We start from the raw sequence: 21570 nt of genomic DNA, 5'->3' as shown, positions 1-21570 counted from the left end.
GGCACCACTGAGACTGCCCTGCATGCCGCCCGCGTCCCGGCCAACAACAACAACAACACCCCGGGCGGCGGCAGTCCTGGCAACGGCCCTCCTCGCGGCGGAGGTGGCCGGTACAAGGGCAAAGGAAAGACCAACAACTCCGGCGGGGGCCAGTCGTCCCACTCCGGCGGGGGTGGGCATGCCTAACGCCCTCCTGCTCCTGCAGCTGCACCGTGGACCGACATGGTTCACGCCTGGCCGATGCCGTGGCGCGCCCACGCCCCGGGCGCGGGCATCCTCGGCCCTCGTCCTGGCGCGAGCACGCCGTTCGCGGGCACTGCCTCGCACCACGCTGCTGGTCCGAGTGCTCCGGGCATCCCTGCGACGGCACCTCCAATGGTCTGGCAGCACGGTGCTGTGCCTGCACACCCGCTGTATGGCGCCCCCAACACCGGTCTCTACAACCCAACCGCGCCTACTTGGGACCAGGGCGCGCTCATCCACGCCCTCAACTCCATGACGATGCAACAGCAGCAGCAGTCACCGCCGACCGCGGACTGGTACCTCGACACGGGGGCGACGTCGCACATGGCCTCCTCGTCCGGTATGCTCTCCTCCTCCTTTCCCCATACTTCATCTCGCATCGTTGTCGGCGACGGGACCACGCTTGCGACCATGCACACCGGCCACACCACCATTCCAAACTCCAGCTCGCCTATCTCTCTCAAAAATGTTCTTGTCTCCCCACACCTAATTCGCAACCTAATCTCTGTTAAAGCTTTAGCTCGCGATAACCCATTAAATGTTGAATTTGATGATCTCAGTTTCTTTGTCAAGGATCGAAGAACGAAGAGGGTGATCCTCTGCTGTAACTCGGACGATGACGAGCTCTACCCCATGTCGTCCGCTCCCGCATCTCGTGATCCCACACGCTCACCACCACCACCCGTGATTTGTGGCACCAGCGCCTCGGCCATCTAGGTGGAGACGCCCTCGGCCGCACTCTTCGTCTCACGGGCGTCGACTGCGACCACTCCGCCTCCGGTGTCTGTCATGCGTGTCAACTAGGGAAAAGCACTAGGCTTCCTTTCGGCTCATCTGGGCATGTATCTTTCTTTCCGTTTCAGTTAGTGCACTGTGATGTATGGACCTCTCCCGTGCAGAGCAACTCCGGTTGCCACTACTATCTACTTATTCTCGATGACTATAGTCACTTTGCATGGACTTTCCCGTTGCGACACAAGTCCGATGTTCTTCCCACGATCCGCACGTTCTTCTCCTTGGCACGCACTCAATTCAACCTTCCCATCCTCACTGTCCAAACGGACAATGGCAAGGAGTTTGAGAACGCAGCCTCACACGCTCTCTTCTCCTCGCTCGGCGCCCAGCTACGCATGTCATGCCCCTACACCTCACCGCAGAACGGGCGAGCGGAGCGCGCTGTTCGCACCCTCAACGACATCACGCGATCGCTCCTCGTCCACGCCCACATGCCATACTCCTACTGGGCCAAAGCACTTCAAACTGCCACTTTTCTCCTCAACAGACGGCCATGCCGTCCTCGCCACGATCACTCGCCATTTTTCCTACTCTACGGCGCGCACCCTGACTACACCTCGCTGCGTGTGTTTGGCTGTCTGTGCTACCCGAATCTCACAACCACAACTCCGCACAAACTAGCCCCACGCTCCATGCCGTGCGTCTTCCTCGGGTACTCGCACGAGCACAAGGGCTACCGGTGTCTCAACTGTGCCACCGGGCACGTGGTGACCTCGCAGCATGTCGTCTTCGATGAGGGCACGTTCCCTTTTCGCGCCACCGCAAGCGTCCACACCCAGCCAGATACATCTCTCCTTGACGACATGGTTCCCCAACAACCCCGTACCGTTCGTCCATCTCACTCATCCACTCCCACCACCGTGGACGCGCTCACACCAACACCGGCGCCCGCTGCCATGGCAGTCCCCGCGTCGACCCCTCCCACACCCGAACCTGTGTCAGCCCTTTCCGCGCCCATGACACCCGAACCTGTGTCTCTCCCCCACTCACACCACATCCGATCACGTGGAGTCAACCGCAACTCCTGCTGCCGACCCCTCCACTGCCTCACCATCACCCTCACCACCGCCTCGCCACCGTGCCTGCCCACTCCCAACACACCCCATCCAGACGCGCGCGCAAGCCGACAAGTTTCTCCCTAATCCTAAATATCACCAGAACCTCACAACCTCCACTACACCTGACATATCTCCGATCCCAAAAACCGTGCGTGCCGCCTTGCGCGATCCTTGTTGGTTGGCTGCGATGCAGGTGGAGTACAGGGCCCTCATGGAGAACAAGACCTGGAGGCTCGTACCACGGCCACGCGGTGCCAATATCGTCACCGGCAAGTGGCTGTTCCGGCACAAGCTCAAGGCCGATGGCACGCTCGAACGCTACAAGGCCAGATGGGTAGTTCGCGGCTTCTCCCAACGCCCTGGCGTAGACTTCGACGAGACCTTCTCACCGGTCGTCAAGGCGGCCACGATCTGTGTCGTCCTCACCGTGGCAGCATCTCGTCGGTGGCCGGTGCATCAAATGTATGTCAACAATGCCTTCTTGCACGGCCACTTGACGGAGCAGGTGTACTGCCAGCAACCGGCTGGCTTCGTCGACCAGGCTCACCCCGACCACGTCTGTCTGCTCGATCGCTCCCTCTACGGCCTGAAGCAAGCACCACGCGCCTGGTTCGCGCGCTTCGCCGCGTTCGCCCGCAACATCGGCTTCGTCACCTCTCGGGCAGACCCGTCTCTGTTCGTGCTCCACAACAACGACGGCACGGCCTACCTCCTCCTCTACGTCGACGACATAATTCCTGCTGCTTCGTCGACTGCGCTACTTCACCAACTCCAGCACCGGCTCTCGACGGAGTTCTCGATGAAAGATCTCGGTCCACTCCACTACTTCCTCGGCATCGCCGTCACACGCACGGCCGACGGGTTCTTCCTCTCTCAACGAAAGTACGCCGAAGAGCTTCTCCAGCGTGCCAACATGCAAGCCTGCAAGCCGATCTTGACTCCCATCGACACCCGCTCGAAGCTCTCTGCGACAGATGGCGCGCCGGTGCCCGACGCCGCAGAGTATCGCAGCCTCGTTGGCGCTCTCCAGTACATGACTATGACACGCCCCGATATTGCCTATGCAGTCCAGCAATGCTGCCTGGTGATGCATGATCCGCGCGTTCCACACATGGCACTGGCGAAGCGGATCCTACGCTATCTTCGGGGCACCACAAGCCATGGACTGTACCTACAACCAGCTGCCTCCCTCGAACTTGTTGCCTACTCCGACGCTGACTGGGCCGGGTATCCGGACACGCGACGCTCCACCTCCGGCTACGCCGTCTACCTCGGTGATGCTTTGGTGTCCTGGTCCTCCAAACGCCAGGCCACCGTGTCCAGGTCGAGTGCGGAAGCCGAGTATCACGCCGTCGCCAACGCCGTCGCCGAGAACTGCTGGATACGACAACTCCTCGCCGAGCTCGCGACTCCTCTTCGCAAGGCCAGCATTGTCTTCTGCGACAACATATCCTCCGTCTACATGGCTGCCAACCCTGTGCATCATCGCCGGACCAAGCACATCGAGCTTGACATCCACTTCGTCCGGGAGAAAGTGTCCCTCGGTGAGCTGCGCGTTCTTCATGTGCCAACGAGCCAACAGTTTGCTGATGTTCTCACCAAAGGGCTGCCCACGCCGGCGTTCGAGGAATTTCGGTCCAGTTTGTGCATCAGGCCACCCGACGCTCAAACTGCGGCGGGGTGTTAGCAGTTAGCTAGTCTCTCCCTCTCACCTCTCCCCACCGTACGCACATACTGCATGCGATCGCCCATGATCCATGCACGTAGCCACGACCTGGCGCTCTGCGCCTCTGTTGTAACCTAACCCATATATACGAGTGTATAGATCGGAGAGCACCTAAGGTGCAATCTCCTCTCCCCATAGCATTCTACAATCTGGTTGCCTACAAACTGAGCTAGCCAACTCTGCCTTTGCCATTGCATCCATGCCCGCCGGTTCTCCTGCAGCTCACCTGCTCCGGCGCCAACAACGACGACTACACGTGCTTAGCTAAGCTTCAATCGAAGCAAATCACCACACGAATGACAGTCACTGGCACACGCAACACGTACACGCATGTCCAGTCCAGCCCAGGTCACTACGGCTTTCCATAACCACACGATATCAAGAGGAGCTCCAGGAACGGCCATGGCCGTGGCGGTGGTGGAGAGGTGGGCGGGCCTCGGATCGGTGCTGCTGACCGTAATCTTCCTCTGGTGTACGTCCCTCGACCTTCTGCCTCCACATCTCCACCTAGGCCGCCAAACTCGCCGCCTGATTCAACCCCTACCTCCGTATCACCATCTCCGAGTATGGCGCGTAGCGACTTCTTCCTCGCCGTCGAGGGCTACCTTAGTGACGCATGCGGCTGCCGCGCGCGCAAGGTCAAGGCCGAGCTCAGCAAGAAAGCAAGAACTTCCATGTCTCCATCGACGACCATGAGGAGGTTCTCAGGGACTACCGTCTGGTGGTATGCCTCCAACAGGCCAACGCCATTAGCTTCTACCACGGCGAGGTTGTCTTCCATCGATGGCACCGCGACCTCATCGTCGACTCATACCTGCCCTTCGTCATTCGCAAGGGTCACGCAAAACCACCAACGCCGTCTCTTCACCAACAATGCCAACCTCTTTACCAACAATGTCAACGGCAGCTAGAGCCCCTACCATGGGAGTGAATCGCAAAATCCATCGGCAATGAAGGCTAGGTTTGCAGGAAACATGGGTTTACATATTCGTGCCAAAAACCAAATTATGCACCTACTTTTTTTTTTGCAGAAAACACTGGTTGGTTGCTTACACCGTTTTGATCGTGATTATTACAGATTAGACCTGCAAATGGTGTCGTAGCATAACTGTTCACACGCAGGTTCCATTAGACGGCGAACCCCTCCGATTCGTTCGGTTTTGACCCTGCTGGAATTGGCTTCTTTTTTTGCTCAAACCGATGATTTCTTTTTTTTGCTTCAAGCCAGCAACGCCGGCGGGATTTTTTGCTTTAACCCGGCGATCGTGGGGCATTTTTTTTTTCTGGAATTGGCTTTTTTGCTGCAATTGGCTACTATTTTTGTTACTACCTCGACCAGAAGGCGTGACGAAGTCAAACCGGTGACCATGGCGAGCTGCGTTAGGTCGCCGCGGCGAGCTAGAACCGTGGCAGCGAGGTGCTGCAACCGTGAATTGGCTTTGCTGGAACCGTTGCCGCGACAAGCTACAATGTCACCACGGCGAGCCCGCAAGCTTCGAGGCCTGCGGTGAGACGTTGCAACCACATACGCCATTGCTCCCAGTGCAAGTGTAGGCTGCGAGCGTCGGTGCGGCGGGATCCATGGATGCTGCAATCGAGGGTGGTGGCCCCGGCGAGGCGCGGTGCTTTGGACCGGCATGGCGCTGTTCCGTGGCCGAGGACAACGGTATCCGCAATATTGGCCGAGATGCGGGATGAGGAAGGGGCGCTGGGGAGCTGAGCGAAAACCATTTCAGCAAATCGAACGGCCCACGCAAGTCGCATCTGATGGCTACGGCACGACCGGGCCAGTCGGTGTGCGCCGGCCATTTTTACAGTATATGTTGATATTTTGAAAAAAAACAAAAATGAAGGCTTATGGAAAAAAAGACTGACGCCAATCCATACTTCTGACCCCTCTCATGCACGACTTAACAGCAACTTAAGGTGACAGGCCCACGGCCTGGCCCGGCCTCCCTATCTTTTTTACCATAAGTATTCATTTGATCTTGATCCTTGTGGAGTGAAAAAGACGCTATACTGGATCTGCACATACTTACTGACAATATCCATAAATGGCTTGTTTTTGGTAATCGGCGAAGATTACCATATTGATATTCGGGCGCATGGTAAACATCAGTACTCCAGTGCATTTCGCCGTCTGATTCAGAATAAATATGCTTTTGTACCCTTTCTTTAAAATGTAAAGTGGACGTTCCGGCACGAATCTCCGCAATTACTTGTTCGGATTTTACATATTGATCATTTTGCACTAGAATCAAGCTTTTTGAGGGAATATTCACACTATATAGAATATCTTGACTCTGAATAGTTACATGCAAGTCTATATAACATAGAAAAGCAGGCTGCCCATGACGGGTACGTGTGGGGTGAACCAAATTCTCATTGAATTTTATTTTTCCATTGAAGGGGATCGTACAAGGTCGGCAGTACCCCTATGAATACTCCGCCAGTATGAAAAGTTCTTAATGTTAGTTGAGTCCCTGGCTCCCCAATTGATTGACCTGCAATAATACCTACGGCTTCTCCCAATTCGACCAGATCACTATGAGTAGGACTCCGGCCATAGCATAATTGACAGATCCAAGAAGTGCTTCGGCAAGTAAAGGGGGTTCTAATATATATATTGGTTGTGCTCGAAAGGCAGTTATGAATCGATTGACTAATCCAATTCCAATATCTTGATTTCGCACGGCAATGCATCGTGAACCAATATATATATCGTCTGCTAATACACAACCAATTAGTGTTTGGACAAAAAGTTTTTCCGTCATCCCATTTTGAGGACTTACAGAAATACCTCGGATAGTACCACAATCTCTTCTACGCACAATAATATGTTGAACTACTTCAACAAGTCTACGTGTAAGATATCCAGCATCTGCTGTTCGCACAGCAGTATCTACAACCCCTTTGCGGGCTCCATAGCAGGAAATTATATATTTTGTCAAAGAAAGTCCCTCGCGTAAATTGTTTTGAATAGGTAAATCAATCATTTGTCCTTGAGGGTCCGACATTAATCCTCTCATACCTACTAATTGGTGTACTTGAGATGCATTTCCTCTGGCTCCTGAAAAAGACATTAGATAGACTGGATTAGAAGGATCCGTTATCCGAAAATTTGAATTCATTTCTTGTTTCAAATATTCACTTGTCGCATACCATATCTCAACAGATTGGCGTAATTTTTCTACCGCGTGTACAACCCCATAATAATAGTGTTTCTCCAAAAGAAAACTCTATTGTTCCGCGTCTTGGACTAACCATCCCTTAGAGGGTATTGTTAAAAGATCCTCGATTCCTAACGAAATCGATGTAGTAGTGGCTTGATGGAAGCCCAGAGTCTTTAGTTGATCCAGTATATGGGATGTATATCCCATTCCAAAATGATCTATTAATCTGCTAATAAGTCGTTTCATACCAGTTCCGTCTATCTCTTTATTATGAAAGACCAGATTGGCCCGTTCCGCCATACATAAGTACCCCCTTTTCGGCTGAGTAGGATTCGACAATGGGCCTGAGTCAGTGATTCGAAAATTTAATTAACTTAATTGCCTCAATCTCAATCTGGATTCGCGTGGCAAATAATGATGATACTAGGGAAATCGGAATGCCCCCCGAAAGGGGAGGGGCATCGCCGAATCTAACTTTCTTGTTTAGGTAGTGTATGAATAGGCCTGACTAAATCCTTGTATGGCTTCCTCTATTTCTCTATAAAAAGAAATATGACCAAGAGTGGTTCGAATGTATATCGAACGAATTTCTTTTTTTCTATTTCCCATTATTAGATAGTGGGCATAAATCTCATGATAAGTCCCCAAAGATTCATATTGAACTTCAATCGAAACTTCTCTTGACCCAATGACGCGTTGATCCAGGTTCCATCGTAGCCACAAGGGACTATCTAAACTGATTAGTTTTTGTCTATAAGCTCCCAGTGCATCATAAAAACTAGAAAAATGGGGTTCTTTATCTTTCCTATATTTAGAATTATTATTATTATTATTGTAATTTACTTTTAGATTTGGGTAGTTTCTGCAACTATTATATCTATTTGCACAAATACCTCGACGCTTTCCAATCGTTAATACATAAAGTCCGATAAGCATGTCTTGGGTTGGTACACAAATAGGATCCCAATAGCGGGAGATAAGAGATTCATATGTCTTGGGTTGGTACACAAATAGGATCCCCAATAGCGGGAGATAAGAGATTCATATGAGAAAACATAAGTAAACGGGCTTCTGCCTGAGCTTCCAAAGATAAAGGTAGATGAACAGCCATTTGATCTCCATCAAAGTCCGCATTGAAACCCTTACACACTAATGGGTGTAAAGAAATAGTACGCCCCTCTACTAAAGTGGGTTGAAAGCCCACGCAAGTCGCATCTGATGGCTGCATCTGATGGCTACGGCACGACCGGGCCAGTCGGTGTGCGCCGGCCATTTTTACAGTATATGTTGATATTTTGAAAAAAAAACAAAAATGAAGGCTTAGGGAAAAAAAGACTGACGCCAATCCATACTTCTGACCCCTCTCATGCACGACTTAACAGCAACTTAAGGTGACAGGCCCACGGCCTGGCCCGGCCAGAAGTATGTGATGACTGCTTTTTGCCTCGACAGACCCTGGACCAGCAAGCTGGTGTATATGCTTTGCGTCCTCGGCGAAACGTGGGTCACTACCACACTATTTAGACCGCAAAGTACGCTCCAAAGCACGCGGTGTGGTACTAATTTCTGTTTAGGCACGATGTGGTACAAGTCGGCGAACCGAGCGGTGTGCTCGTTCCCGGCCCAGCAGCAGCTAAACGCTCGCTGGATCACCTCCTCTTCAGCCCTATCCCGCTGACCCTAGAAAAAAACAGCTAACCTGCTCAACCGGTTCTCCTCGAAGCTCCTCCTCACCAGCTCCGACGCCAACGACGATGGCGCTTGGCTAGTTAGCTTCAACTTAGGCAAATCACGTACACGCATATCCAGTCCAATCCAGGTCACTACGGCTTTCTATCAAGACATGATATGAAGAGGAGCTCCAGGTCTGGTAATGACGGCGATGGTGGAGAGGTAGGCGGGGCTCGGATCGGTGGTGGCGACCGTCATCTTCCTCGGTTGACTTCTACCCCGCTGTCAAAGCCTACCTCAGCGATGCCTGCGTCCGCCGCGTGCCCAAGCTCAAGGCCGAGCTCGGCAAGGACAACAAGAACCTCCGGGTCTACGTTGACGACCACGAGAAGGTCGTTGACGACTTCTCTGGGACCACCATGAGGAGGTCGTTGACGACTTCTCCGGGACTCCTACCTTCCTTTCATCCTCGGTGAGGGCCGCGCTGTCACCGCCAAAAACCGCCAACGCCGCCTCTTCACCAACAATGCCAGTGGCAGCTCGAACCCCTATTGGGGTAAAAGCGTTTGGAGCCACATCCCCTTCAAGCACCCCGCCACCTTTGATACGCTTGCCATGATCCCTAATGAGAATGAGGCCGTCATCGACGACCTCATGGCATTCCAGGAGAGCAAGGAATATTACGCCAAGATCGGCAAGGCATGGAAGCGTGGGTACCTCCTTTACGGACCGCCCGACACCGGCAAATCCACCATGATCGCCGCCATGGCCAACTTCCTCGACGACGGCGTCTATGACCTCGAGCTCACGACAGTCAAGAACAACAGCGAGTTGCGGAAGCTCTTCATCGAGACCACAGGCAAGTCCATCATCGTCATAGAGGACATTGACCGCTTCGTCAACCTCACCGGAAAACGCAGCATAGAAAAGAAAACCGCAAGCGACAAGGACTCCAACAATGATAACAAGCCCAAGGTACCGGTAGAGCCGGAGAAGGATGATGTCACCAAGGTGACGCTCTCAGGCCTGCTTAACTTCATCGACGGGCTGTGGTCTGCTTGCGGAGGTGAGGGGATCATCGTCTTCTCCACCAACCACAAGGAGAAGCTGGACTAGGTGTTGATCCGGAGGGGCGGAGTGGACAAGCAAATCGAGATGTCCTACTACCGCTTCGAGGGCTTCAAGGTGCTCGCCATAAACTACCTAGATGTCATCGAGCACAAGCACTTTGGGGAAATTTAGCGGCTGCTCGAGGAGACAGACATGTCGCCTGCCGACGTTGCAGGGAACCTTATGCCCATGTGGAAGAAGCAAAAGAGGGAGCCCGACGAGTGCTTGACAGGCCTCATCGAGGTGCTCAAGCAGGCCAAGGAGGATGCGGCGGCAACCAAGGTGAAGGAGGCAGAGGAGGCCAAGGAGGCCGCAACAAAGAAAGCCAAGGAGAAAGAGGAGGCAGAGGTGAAGAAAGCCAAGGAGGAAGACAAAGGGAAGGACAAAGCACCGGAGGTAGCCAATGGAAATATCAACGAGTGAAGTGATCTCAAGCCAGGTAGCCAAAGGAAAAAGAGTGCGCTTCTTCACTATCGCTCCCTTGCAAAAGAAAAATGCAGTGATCTCACTTGTAATTCTGCTACATATAAAGCGTGCAACAAATACAAAATGCTAACAAGACCCACTGAAGGACAACGAAAGCAAGGTGATGCTCTCATGCTTGCTTAACTTCATCGACGGGCTATGGCAGCATCCGGCCGTGAGCGAATCATCATCTTCACGACGAACCAAAAGGAGAAAATGGACCCGGCACTGATCCGACAGGGCAGGATGGACAAGCAAATCGAGATATCCTATTGCCTCTTCGAGGGCTTCAAGGTGCTCGCCAAGAACTACCTGGATGTCGTGGAGCATGGTCTGTTTGGGGAGATTCAACGGCTGCTCGAGGAGACCGACATGTTGCCCACCGATGTGGCAGACAACCTGATGCCAATGTCGACGAAGAAGAAGAGGGACCCTAATTAGTGTTCATCAGGCCTCATTGAGGCGCTCAAGCAGGCCAAGGAAGACACGGCAGCAGCAAAGGCGAAGGTGAATGAGGAAGATGAGGCAGAAGTGGAGAAAGCTGAGGAGAAAGAGGAGCAAAGGAGAAGAAAGAAAAGGAGAAAGACAACAGGAAGGGCGTAACACCAGAGGAAGCTAAAGGAGGAATCAAACAAGGTGACGAGTGAAGTGATAGGAGTAGAGTGAGCTTGTTAGTGCTCTCTTACAAACACAAACAGATGCAGTGGTTGTCTAAATAAAATATGTATCACTCATCTTCTCGACTATTAATTCAGAAAGGAAGTAGCCATTATAATGTTGCTATGTACTAGTACATAATGCTATAATACCAAATGCTAACATGATACTGAGTGTCGTTTGCATATATATAAGTTTATTCTCTACAAAAGACAGCAGTCTGGCGTATATAACTCACCTACAAAACTTCTTTGTTCTGATGAACAATACAAATGCTACGGCAGACCCGAAACACAAACACATGCCATAATCAGGAAGGGGAGTGCGAAGCAGTGCTTACCGGCGCAGGCAAACTCACCTTGTGGCGACTCCTTGCCATAGAAGCGCCTTTGGAAACCAGAGCCGACGTAGAGCTATGCGTGGAAACCGGAGGAGATGATAGCGTGGCCTACACCCATGACCAGAAGCGTCGCTGCTATGAAAAAGGCCAGCCTACTCCTCGTGAACCTCCCCGAGAAGTTCCAGATGCTCCAGAGCGACACCAGGGTGCTGGTCTCCCTGCTCGTTTACTCAAAGAGAGCCCCTGATCTGGCTGATGTTGTTCACCCTGGCTAGCCCCGATCCCATTCCACAGGCCATCGCAAGGAAGAGCAGTCAGAAGTCAGTTTACACATGGCCTGCACCACATTCATGTTTTCTTTGTGCAACGACATGTCCTGACCAGATCCCATAAGCGCAATGCTAGAGCTGGCTCTTCTCATTGTTTCGATTCCGTCTTGTGAGCTGTTATAACAATAACTGCTGGATACATGATCAACTGCAGGAGTATCGCGAAGCAAACACTCTATCCAGCTGAACTTATCACGAATACTTGGTCACAGATTATGACAACCATCAGGTACCCGGCAACAGAAACGGCCATAAGAGCGAAGGCATCAAGGAACTTCTTGTTGTACCGCCGATGAGCGCTGTGGACGTCGACAAAGTACATGAGCAGCAATGCGATGGATGTGGGTAATATCGCTAGCATAAGTATGAAGCTGCCAGGATCAATATGGAGGGTGTGTTGCACCTGAACCAGTATTGCTCCACTCAACGCCCAGAAAACCCTGTTTGTAAAATGCATAGATCGTTTAATATTACCATAATAAAGGATTTGGACATATCTGTACTTGTGTAACGAGCCAAAACATGATACACTTGCCTAATAAATGCACCTTATGATTGCTAGTTTGCTACGTCTGTCGAGAAACAGAGTGCATGTTAGGATTATTGAGCAAAGCGTGTACAATGCTGGATCCACACAGGTTCACATCGTCAGAGTTGCGAATATAATTAGGTGAAAACTCAAGACAATAATGCTGAAAGTTCGTGCAATTAACACAAATGATAGCTCCGCCCAATGTGGCAGGTACAGGGTTTCAGAAAATAAACATGGCGCTGAAAGGACGAGGCCAGCAAAAGAAGGCTGCATTATTGCCTCTCTGATGTCTTTGGGCAGAGCAAATTATAATGAAACAGTGACTGCGCCTACACAATTGTACTCTTCTTCTAGAACCAGTGATGCTGCCTCCCAAAGGAGCAAGAATTCCTACCATGGTTATACTGTATGTATGAATTATACTATAATAATTCTAATAAATCACATTACTGTACTTTTCCAGAATAGTTTGTATGTATTTTTCTGCTAATTTCAGCATATACAGCATCTGCATACTGTGCTATGCCACCAGAACAGATTCCTCACAGTCACAGCACATAAGAAAGAAAGGAACTGAAAGCAAACAAAACACATGGTTCTTCTGATTTTTGATTCCTCAGTCACAGCAGAGGATGTGGCCGTTTTGATTTCACATGGATTTTTTGATACTTTTGATTTCATCTGTATACTTTGTTTTTTATTTCAGCATATACATCATCTACACAGGGTTGTATTGTAGCATGAATCGCAATAGGTCTAATTAATCACATCATTTAGGTACTGACGCAGAGGAGAGACTGAATACTGCATAATTAGCAGTACAGTATATAGAAAGAAAGCCAGCGAGGGGGGGGGGGGGGGGGGGGGGGGGGGGGATCAGGACGGCAGTACCTTCAGGATGCCGTTGACGATGCCGCGGTGGCCGGGGAAGTTCTCGACGGCGGTGACGACATCGGCCGTATATAGGAAGGTCCACGCCTGCGCGGCGAGCAGCATGTCGAGGGCTCGAGGCAGACGAGCGGGATCGGGGCCGGCGAGCCACATGGGGAGGTACCCGGCGGCACAGAGCGATGCAAGGGATTCAGTGGCCCACGGGCGCCTACGCGGAGAGGAAGCCGGCGTTGGCGCCCACGTCCTTGATCGCCGGCAAATATACACCGGATCAGTAGCTGGCCCCCGCGAAGCTGTGGATTAGTGCGCTCGCCGCGAGCGCCGACCATCGGCCCACGCGGCCATCGCCGCCTCCCCCCGCCGGAACAGACGAGGAAAAACAAAGCTTTTTTTTTTGTGTGTGTGGCTCCTGATGTATCTGCTTCAAGGCTAAAAAAAGAAAGGGCTCCTATGATGTGGGGCCTCTTTTATGTTTTTTTTAGCATCAGTACAGACACCAGCGCTCATATACACGCGCATACACGCATCCCTATAAACGCACACACGCACACCCTACCCCTATGAGCACCTTCGCCGGAAATTCTGAAATAAATCCAGAAATAATGCGAGCACCAGAATTTGAACCCTGATGGGTTGAGGATACCACTGTCCACGTAACCAACTCAACCACATGTTGATTCACGGGGCCTCTTTTATGTTGACACGTAAGCTGCTATGCACACGCAATAGCTGCCCGCGTCATTGACGGACGGCATGGGCCAACTGAAAGGAAACAACTGCATTTGTTAAAATAAAAAATTTGAGCATTTTTCTTTATAAAACTTTCAATTTTTTTTGGCTCTGATCTATTTATCATATCATGGCAGTTAAAAATACAAAAATAAAAAACATACATCTATGATCACAGACCATTTAGAGACAACTACAAATACCCGAGCGAGCCGACGGCTTGCCGCAGTTATCGCCTATCTCTCACCGAAGCCATACCAAATTTGTTGTAGTAGGCAATCGAAAAATCATCTTACTAATGCCCCACAAGACCAGCACACTAAAACAATAACCGTATTTATAGAAAATTTGAACATGATGGCAAAAACAAATGATTGATTTCTTTTGTGAAAATGAACCTATAGTGTTGTTCAAATTGTTTAGGGATTTTTATTACATGACTAGGTAATTGCCCGTGTGTTGGTACGAGAGCCGAACAATTTTCAGCTCAACAAAAGTAGTCTCATGGGAAAGGGAATATGATGTTTTGAGTTCACCGGACAATCTACTCGATCTTACAAACATGACCCACATTAAAATAAATAAACATAAATTTTACATAGTAGTGTCAAACAAACATTTACAAAGGACAGTAGAAACAATGATAGGCAAGTTCAAATTAAACGAATCAAATTCACATCATGATAATCAGGTCATCACAACACTCTCTTTCTCTCATACAATTAGTGTGTATTTCTTTTCTCTTTCTCTCCTTATATCAAGCATGTCATGAATCTCATTTGCCAGCCGGTTAATTACCACATAATTACCCTCTATTTCCTTTCTCTCCCTTCCCTTTGGCCTTCCTTCTTTTATCTCTCATGCAATATTCACGCCTTATTCTTTGCTTAATTTCCAAAGCAGCTCGATGCCTGACAACCTAAGAACGTATATAAATTGCAAAAAATTAATGTAAAATAGCAAGGTGGAACTACTTAATAAGTAAACAAATATGAAAAAGCCTCCAACCTGCACCTTGTCCGTCCCGAGGGCCGCAACGCCCGTCTCATCCCAGCATACCGTGCCCATCAAGCGCCCAACTCCCTCGGCCCGAGTACACTTGCTTTCTATTCTTTATATTAAGGAGCCGGACCCCGACATTGGCACGTCCACGAGTCTAGCTTGACTGGTGTGCTACGTTGGCATCTTCATAGCAAACTAGGGTTTGAACCCTAGTTTTCCCATCCCAACATTATTTTCCTATTTTTTATTCAAATACGCACACACACACAACCACGTGGGCCAGATGTAAAAAAATGATGGTGAACCCGACGACGGTTTTCCTATTTTTTATATATTTTTTCCTAGTAATAAAGTACGGATTGACGGCGGACTACTAGTGTCGCGGCGCACTGACTACCAAGGGGTGGTTGATCACCTAACATTGGAAATATATGCCCCATACCAAGTTAAAAAGAAGAGTTTTAAAAGAGTAATAGAGAGAATAGTTTGAAAAAAGGAACTGAAAAGCCTGTCTAGTTGATTGACAACAAATCAATTTGAAAACATCTTGAGAACACACACACCGGCTCTGAGAATCTCATACCAAAATCAATAAATTGGTAAAGATAAACCTCACCTTGTCTGTAGTAGTATCACGACAATTACATACTAAGTACTTATAATATAATCTACAAAAGACTAGTTCCTTATTTCGGATATATAGTTGCATCAACAGTACAACCTATATGACCCGACGACCATATCCGTCATCGTGACATCCCTTACCACGAGAGTAGGTGAGGGTTTTGCCGAGAAGCCACATGAGACCGTTGTCACGAATGAGATGCACTACGTGTCATGTCGTCGGGCCATAAGCCCATAAGCCCGACGACAGCGATCGGGGTGGGGAGAGGAGGATGCAGACAATAGTGGCAGTTAGGGTTTCTCCCTTAAAAAAACCCTCAAGAAAAGAACCCCTTGTCAATACTTAGGTGAGCGCGTGTGTGTGCGCATAGTAATTATTCTCATGAGCAATGTAGCAGCCGGTGAAGTTACAATGGCTGGGAGAAGCCAAGGAGTCTACAAATTGTATCTACTTTACAGTAGTTTGATTTTAGAATTTCATTTTGTAACCCTCTTCAGGCCAGGGAATACAAGTACTCGGCCAAGACTGCAGCAGCACCCCACCCACACACAGCCGCCGCCGCCTCTTCCCCTTCCACCCCACCATCTCGTCCGATTTTACCGGCCTTCCGCTCCCGTCGTCGGCGACCACTTCCCCTCCTCGACACCGCCGGTGGCCGGCAAGGAGATGGCCCCGACGCTGATGGAGCTCCCGGGCAGCCTCCTCACTGAAATCCTCCTCCGGCTGCCCGAGCCGGAGGACCTCGCCCGCGCCTCGGCCGCCTGCCCCGCCTTCCGCCGCCTCGCCACCGACGCCTCCTTCCTGCGCCGCTTCCGCCGCCTCCACGCCCCGCGGTTTCTCGCCTTCATCGACCTCGACGGCTTCCAGCCCGCGCTCCCGCCCCACCCCGCCGCGCCCGCCGCCCGCGCGCTTGCCAGCGCCGCTGACTTCTCCTTCTCCTTCCTCCCCTCCCACTGCCGCTGGATCCCGATGGACATCCGCGACGGCCGCGTCCTCCTCGGCCGGGACCACGGGAAGGACGCGCGGCCCCCGATCTGCAGGGAGCTCGCAGTGTGCGATCCCCTGCACCGCCGCTACGTCCTGCTCCCTCCGGTGCCCGACGCCCTCGTCGCCTCGGCGGAGCGCCCACCCCCCGTTCTACGCAGGCCCTCGGACGAGCCTCTCCTCCTTCCCCTTGGCGAGAACGGTGAAGGGACGGCAACGGCATTCACGGTGATCTCAATGGTGCATTGCGAGACTAAGCTGGCCCCCTTTGTATTCTCTTCGAGCACCGGGCAGTGGCGAGCGGCGGCACCCATGCTTTGGTCGGCCATGCCAGTGTCGCCGATGGATCCTGCTTATCTCAGGCGGCACCACGCATATGGCTGCTTCTACTGGGACTCCACCAATATCAAGAGGAAAGAGTTGCTCGTGCTTAACATCCAGAGGATGGAGTTCTCCATCGCCGAGCTCCCATCCTCTGGTTGGGGCACGCTAGGCGTGGCCATTGTGGAGGCAGGGCAAGGCAGGCTTGGGCTGTTTGGGATCCGTGATGGAACTGCAGGTGGCAGCAAACATGACCTCTGCTATAGCGTTAGGCACAACAAAGGCAAGAATTCCGGTCAGTGGCAGATGGTGAAGACCTTCTCACTAGGTCCTGAGGGCCTGCATTATCTCAAAGCGGCAACAGAGAGGTGTGTGCTCCTGATATGTTCTGAAGCCCCACGGCTCGTCGGCTTGTCTATGGAGATGCCAGACTTGTTGGAGTATATCTCGGTGGACGTCAAGAAGTTGCAGCTTGAGAGGGTCTGTGTCAAGCCTTTCGGGAAGTCCTTGTCCAGGACGCGCATATATGCCCACTTCCCGCCATCGCTGTCTTCGCCGACGATATGAAGTGGTATACTTTCTACTGCATTTCCAGTTATGTTATGCATTTCCCTTCATAGTTTTCACATGGATTGTCTAGTGCTTAACAGTTCAGTGTTGCAATTGGCCATTCTTATTTACACGGCCTAGTGGTGGTTATGTTCTTGTGCTCAATCATGAGAAAGAGAACATATTTGTGATATGTTGCCCTGTTTGTTTCAATTCCAGTTTCAAGAGAATCATACAAAAGAAAATCTCTGCCTAATTACTGTGTTCACAAATAACTGCCTGAGTCATTGCTCTTAATAACAAAGAAAGAGCAGTGTGATTTGGGTCAGTCTCTTAAATCAGTTATAGGCTTCACATCTATCATTTATTGATTGTGGCTAGAACCCCTGATATATTTTCTTAAGTGACTTAAGCTAGGCAAACACTAAGCTACTACCAGTTTAGAATGACCTAAGATTTTCAGTGCTGGTTTCTTTTGTGTACATTTCTCGGTCTTGTTACGTGCTCCAACCTGCATTGCAAATTACAGTGCTGAAGCTGAAGACACAACAGCGTCTCATATTTCAAATCCGATTTAGATGAACCTTACTGATGGAACGGATGCTGTTCTGCTGCCATATATAGCCCAATATAATGCCTATAATTCGTTCCTTTAAGCTCGTAAACTCTCGAATATGTGTACAAATTGGACCCCAAAAGTCTTCTCTGGTCTGACCTAAACTTCTGTCTTGCTTGTTCAGATTCGATGGAGCCGCAAACAGAGCAGCATTCTCAATTCAAGACGACCGTGATTTCAGCAGCATGGGGTTCGTTGGACGTCATCACCATGCCTACAGGATGACACTATTTACATTGCTTTGCCTAGCGATCGTCATGTATATGTTTTGGTTAATTACTGTAGCATCATTGCGGACCTGTTCTTTCTCTGAATGTGGCAGTGTTCGTGTCTATGTTATGTTCTTCCTTTGATACCATAAGAATGTTACATTTTTATTAATGGTCTCAATCAATCAAGAACTGTAGTAAATCCACCTTTATTATTTATACTGAGTGCAGATATACCGGGTGCATTGCGACGCAGCTGGTGCCGACGCCGGTCAACGGACGCAGCGGCGAGTGGCTGCTGCTTGTCCAAGTCCGCTGCTCCTTCATGGTCAATGCACCATCTAGCTTGTCGCCGTAGTTGTCATATCCATCTAATTAGGAAGCCTCCCGTGGTGACTCCAAGAGGTGGAGTGGGGCTGGCCATGGTGGCCATGGCATCGTACCGCTCATACATAACCGTCGCCTCCTGAGTCATGAACATCTAAAAGCTCCATGGTCTTTAGAAAGCTGCCTCTATTGTTGCCTAAGGCTTAGAAGCAACCTGTAATGGTCCACCCCTACACCAATTGAATTCTGGTGTGTTTGGTATCCTGAGTTTGTGTGTTTGGTATTAAAGTGGCAGCTGCTTGCATTTTATCCCAAACAAAAGTCATACATTTTATTTCCCTGTGATAATTTAGATGATTGATTTCTTTAAACTGAAGTTCTATTTTTGATTTTTCATATAGTTCAATGCCTCATGACAAGACCTAGCACAAGACCAATCTTGGATACATTTTAAACTACTTTATATTTCACTATTTCAATCAGCTGAAATATATGTTAAATAATTCAGAAATCAAGTGAAATAATTGAAATATGTGTTAATTATTTATGAAAATATTTAAATGTAACCATAAACATTGAAATTTATGTGAATTTTCACTTACTTTTTTCATCATTAAAAAACAACAACAATAATTCATAAATACTTTCAAATACATTAGTCACTTTTTATCATTTAAAAAAATCAAACTATAATCCATAAATATTTCACATGCATTTCACACATATTTTGATCAATTATTTCACACGATCTCAGTGCTATTGAATATTAACTCCATTCATGTGCTTTCAAATATTATATCACTCCATTTCAAGTTTTGAAATATTACACATTAATATTCACACAAATGTTAATGATTTTAGTTATATTTTAGTCAATTGTAAAAGCCTTCGACTTGCATATTTCACAGACATTCACACATATTTCAATAAATTATTTCACACAATTTCAGTGCTTTTGAATAGTAACTCCATTCTAGTGCTTTCAAATATTATTTTACTAAATTTCAAGTTTTAAAGTATTATTCATAAATATTCACACATATCCTAATCATTTTAGTTATATATCCATCCATTAGAGAAAACATTCCACCTGCACTGAAAAACGGTTTTCAGTTCCGCAGGTTAAGAGGTCTGCTAGAGATGCTCCCTTTCACCCACGTACATTTGCTTTTTTTAAAGGGAAACATCTTACTTTATTTAAACAAAGTCTGGGATCTCGTCTGCTAATACACTGAGGATACAATCAGGAGGCGAAAACCTCTAGACCAGAGAAACACCGTCTCCTACAGCTACCTTAGCCAAAGTATGGGCCGCTCGGTTTGTTGTTCGCCTTCGCCAACTGACTTTACACCCTATCCAGCCCCGCATGAGTTCTTTGATACCCTCCACGATTGGTCCCGCCACTGACAGGTTCCGGGGTGCAGAGTTAATCATGCTGACAGCTTCCCTACAGTCCATCTCCACATGCATCCGCTGGATGCCAAGCTCACGTCCGAACTCCAGGGCCTTGCGGCACGCCAGCAACTCGACGATCTCTGGCCTCGACTGGTTTGGGAAGAGCTGGGTCAGGGCACCCCGGAAGGCGCCTGCATGATCCCTGACCACCACCCCACCTCCACCATTCCCCGTGACAGATGAGACCGCGCCTTCCACATTTACCTTGAACCAATCGGCCTCCGGCGGATTCCATTTTTCTGGTGGAGGCGTAGCAACGACGCGAGCTTTCTTCGTCACCGCTTCTGCCCATTCGTCCATGCGTGTTGACACCGTGCCTGCAACATCTGAAGGGTTTTTGATACGTACCCCATCACACGCCTCATTTCTTGCCAGCCAAAGACCATAGAGACCCTGCATAATCATCTCTTTCTCCTCCTCTCGGGCTTCTCCCATCCAGTTCCAAAGCCACCTGCCAATAGCTTGGTTAGAGTCGATTCCCTCCAGAGGGAATGAGACCTGGATGCTTCGCTTAGCTGCCAAATCCGCCAAGAACTGACGCAAGTGAGGGCAGCTCCAGAAACGGTGCAGCAGCGACTCCTCCCTTCCGCAAGCACAACAAAAGACGCCCGGTTTAATTCTTCTACGCAGCAGTTCGGACCCAGTGGCCAGACCGTTGCGCATGATTCTCCACGAATGAACCTTAACCTTGTTGGGTACATGAGTGCTCCACATGGCCATCCAGTTCCTATGAGAGTTAAATGAAGAAGACGACCCCGGGCGTCCAGAATTGGCCCTTCTCAAGTTCATCGCCAAGTGATACGCCGACCGGACCGAGTAGACTCCATCCTTGGTATAGTTCCAGGCAAGGTAGCCGTCCACCCCCGGACCACAGACCGGGATTTGCTTAATATCCGCAACATTGTTCGGAGTAAACATCTCATCAACCTTGGCGTCATTCCATGCGTTTCCTTCCTCCGATAGCAAGTCAGCGACCCGGGTCGATCCAGGAACGAAGGTCTGGCCCAGTGGCCGAAGACTACTTCTATGAGGTATCCAATTGTCGTGATGAATAAGCACCTTTGCACCATCCCCAATGCGCCACACCACTCCTTCCCACAGCAGATCTCGGCCATGGAGGATGCTCCTGAAGGTGAAGGATCCATTGGCTGGGCATGTGGCACTCATAATCGACGATTCTTTGAAATATCTAGCTCGTAAAACCCTAGCACATAATCCTCCAGGCTTGCTTGCCGAGGAGGGCCTGGTTAAAAGCTTCATAATTTCTAAACCCCATGCCTCCCTCTCTCTTTGACAGGCACATCTTATCCCAGGGCACCCAGTGCACCTTGTTCTCACCATGAGCTGAACCCCACCAAAAGTTAGAAGAGATAGAAGTCAGGTTCCGGCATATTTTCTTGGATAGTTGGAAACAGCTCATAGTGAACGTCGGTGTCGCTTGTAACCCGGATTTGGCTAGCACTTCCTTCGCAACCTTAGAGAGACCCTGTCCTTTCCATCCAAGCACCTTGCCTTTTGAGCTCTCTCTGACGTATCTAAAGGTGCCATCTTTGGATCTGCCCACCGCCGTCGGTAGACCAAGGTACTTTTCGTTGAGGGCTTCAGAGTTGATGCCAATTACTCCCTTCAACACGTTTTCGTTGTCCTTCGTGCAACCCTGCCCAAAGAAAATAGAGGACTTCTGAAGGTTAACCCGCTTCCCAGACGCATGCTCATACACTTGTAAGATGCTCCTGAGGGTCTCGAGGTTGCCTTGAGATCCC

At 49.8% G+C, this 21570-nt stretch overlaps 2 protein-coding genes and 2 pseudogenes across 2 annotated transcripts; 3 read left to right on the top strand and 1 right to left on the bottom strand.

Moving 5' to 3' along the window:
- The first annotated feature begins 7467 nt into the window (after positions 1-7467).
- LOC125520455 lies at positions 7468-9782 on the top strand (annotated as a pseudogene).
- A 147-nt stretch (positions 9783-9929) lies between these two features.
- Positions 9930-10199, top strand: LOC125520457 (AAA-ATPase At3g28540-like). Its single transcript, XM_048685383.1, has one exon. The coding sequence runs from the start codon at positions 9930-9932 to the stop codon at positions 10197-10199; it is 270 nt and encodes an 89-aa protein (XP_048541340.1).
- A 974-nt stretch (positions 10200-11173) lies between these two features.
- On the bottom strand, positions 11174-14787 carry LOC125519410 (annotated as a pseudogene).
- Positions 14788-15901: 1114 nt separating this feature from the next.
- Positions 15902-18211, top strand: LOC125522168. Its single transcript, XM_048687247.1, has 2 exons — positions 15902-17222; positions 17941-18211. Exon 1 carries the CDS (start codon positions 16013-16015, stop codon positions 17216-17218), a length of 1206 nt encoding a protein of 401 aa, XP_048543204.1. The 5' UTR covers positions 15902-16012; the 3' UTR covers positions 17219-17222; positions 17941-18211.
- The last annotated feature ends 3359 nt before the right edge of the window (positions 18212-21570 follow it).

The sequence above is a fragment of the Triticum urartu genome, chromosome 7, assembly GCF_003073215.2.
Source record: "Triticum urartu cultivar G1812 chromosome 7, Tu2.1, whole genome shotgun sequence".
NCBI classification, from domain to species: domain Eukaryota; kingdom Viridiplantae; phylum Streptophyta; class Magnoliopsida; order Poales; family Poaceae; genus Triticum; species Triticum urartu.
This window is presented reverse-complemented; position numbering and strand designations above follow the sequence as displayed.

Excerpts from the sequence above, each read along its gene's own strand:
- LOC125522168 (XM_048687247.1), top strand. The coding sequence starts at position 16,013 with ATGGCCCCGACGCTGATGGAGCTCCCGGGCAGCCTCCTCACTGAAATC.
- LOC125520457 (XM_048685383.1), top strand. The coding sequence starts at position 9,930 with ATGTCGCCTGCCGACGTTGCAGGGAACCTTATGCCCATGTGGAAGAAG.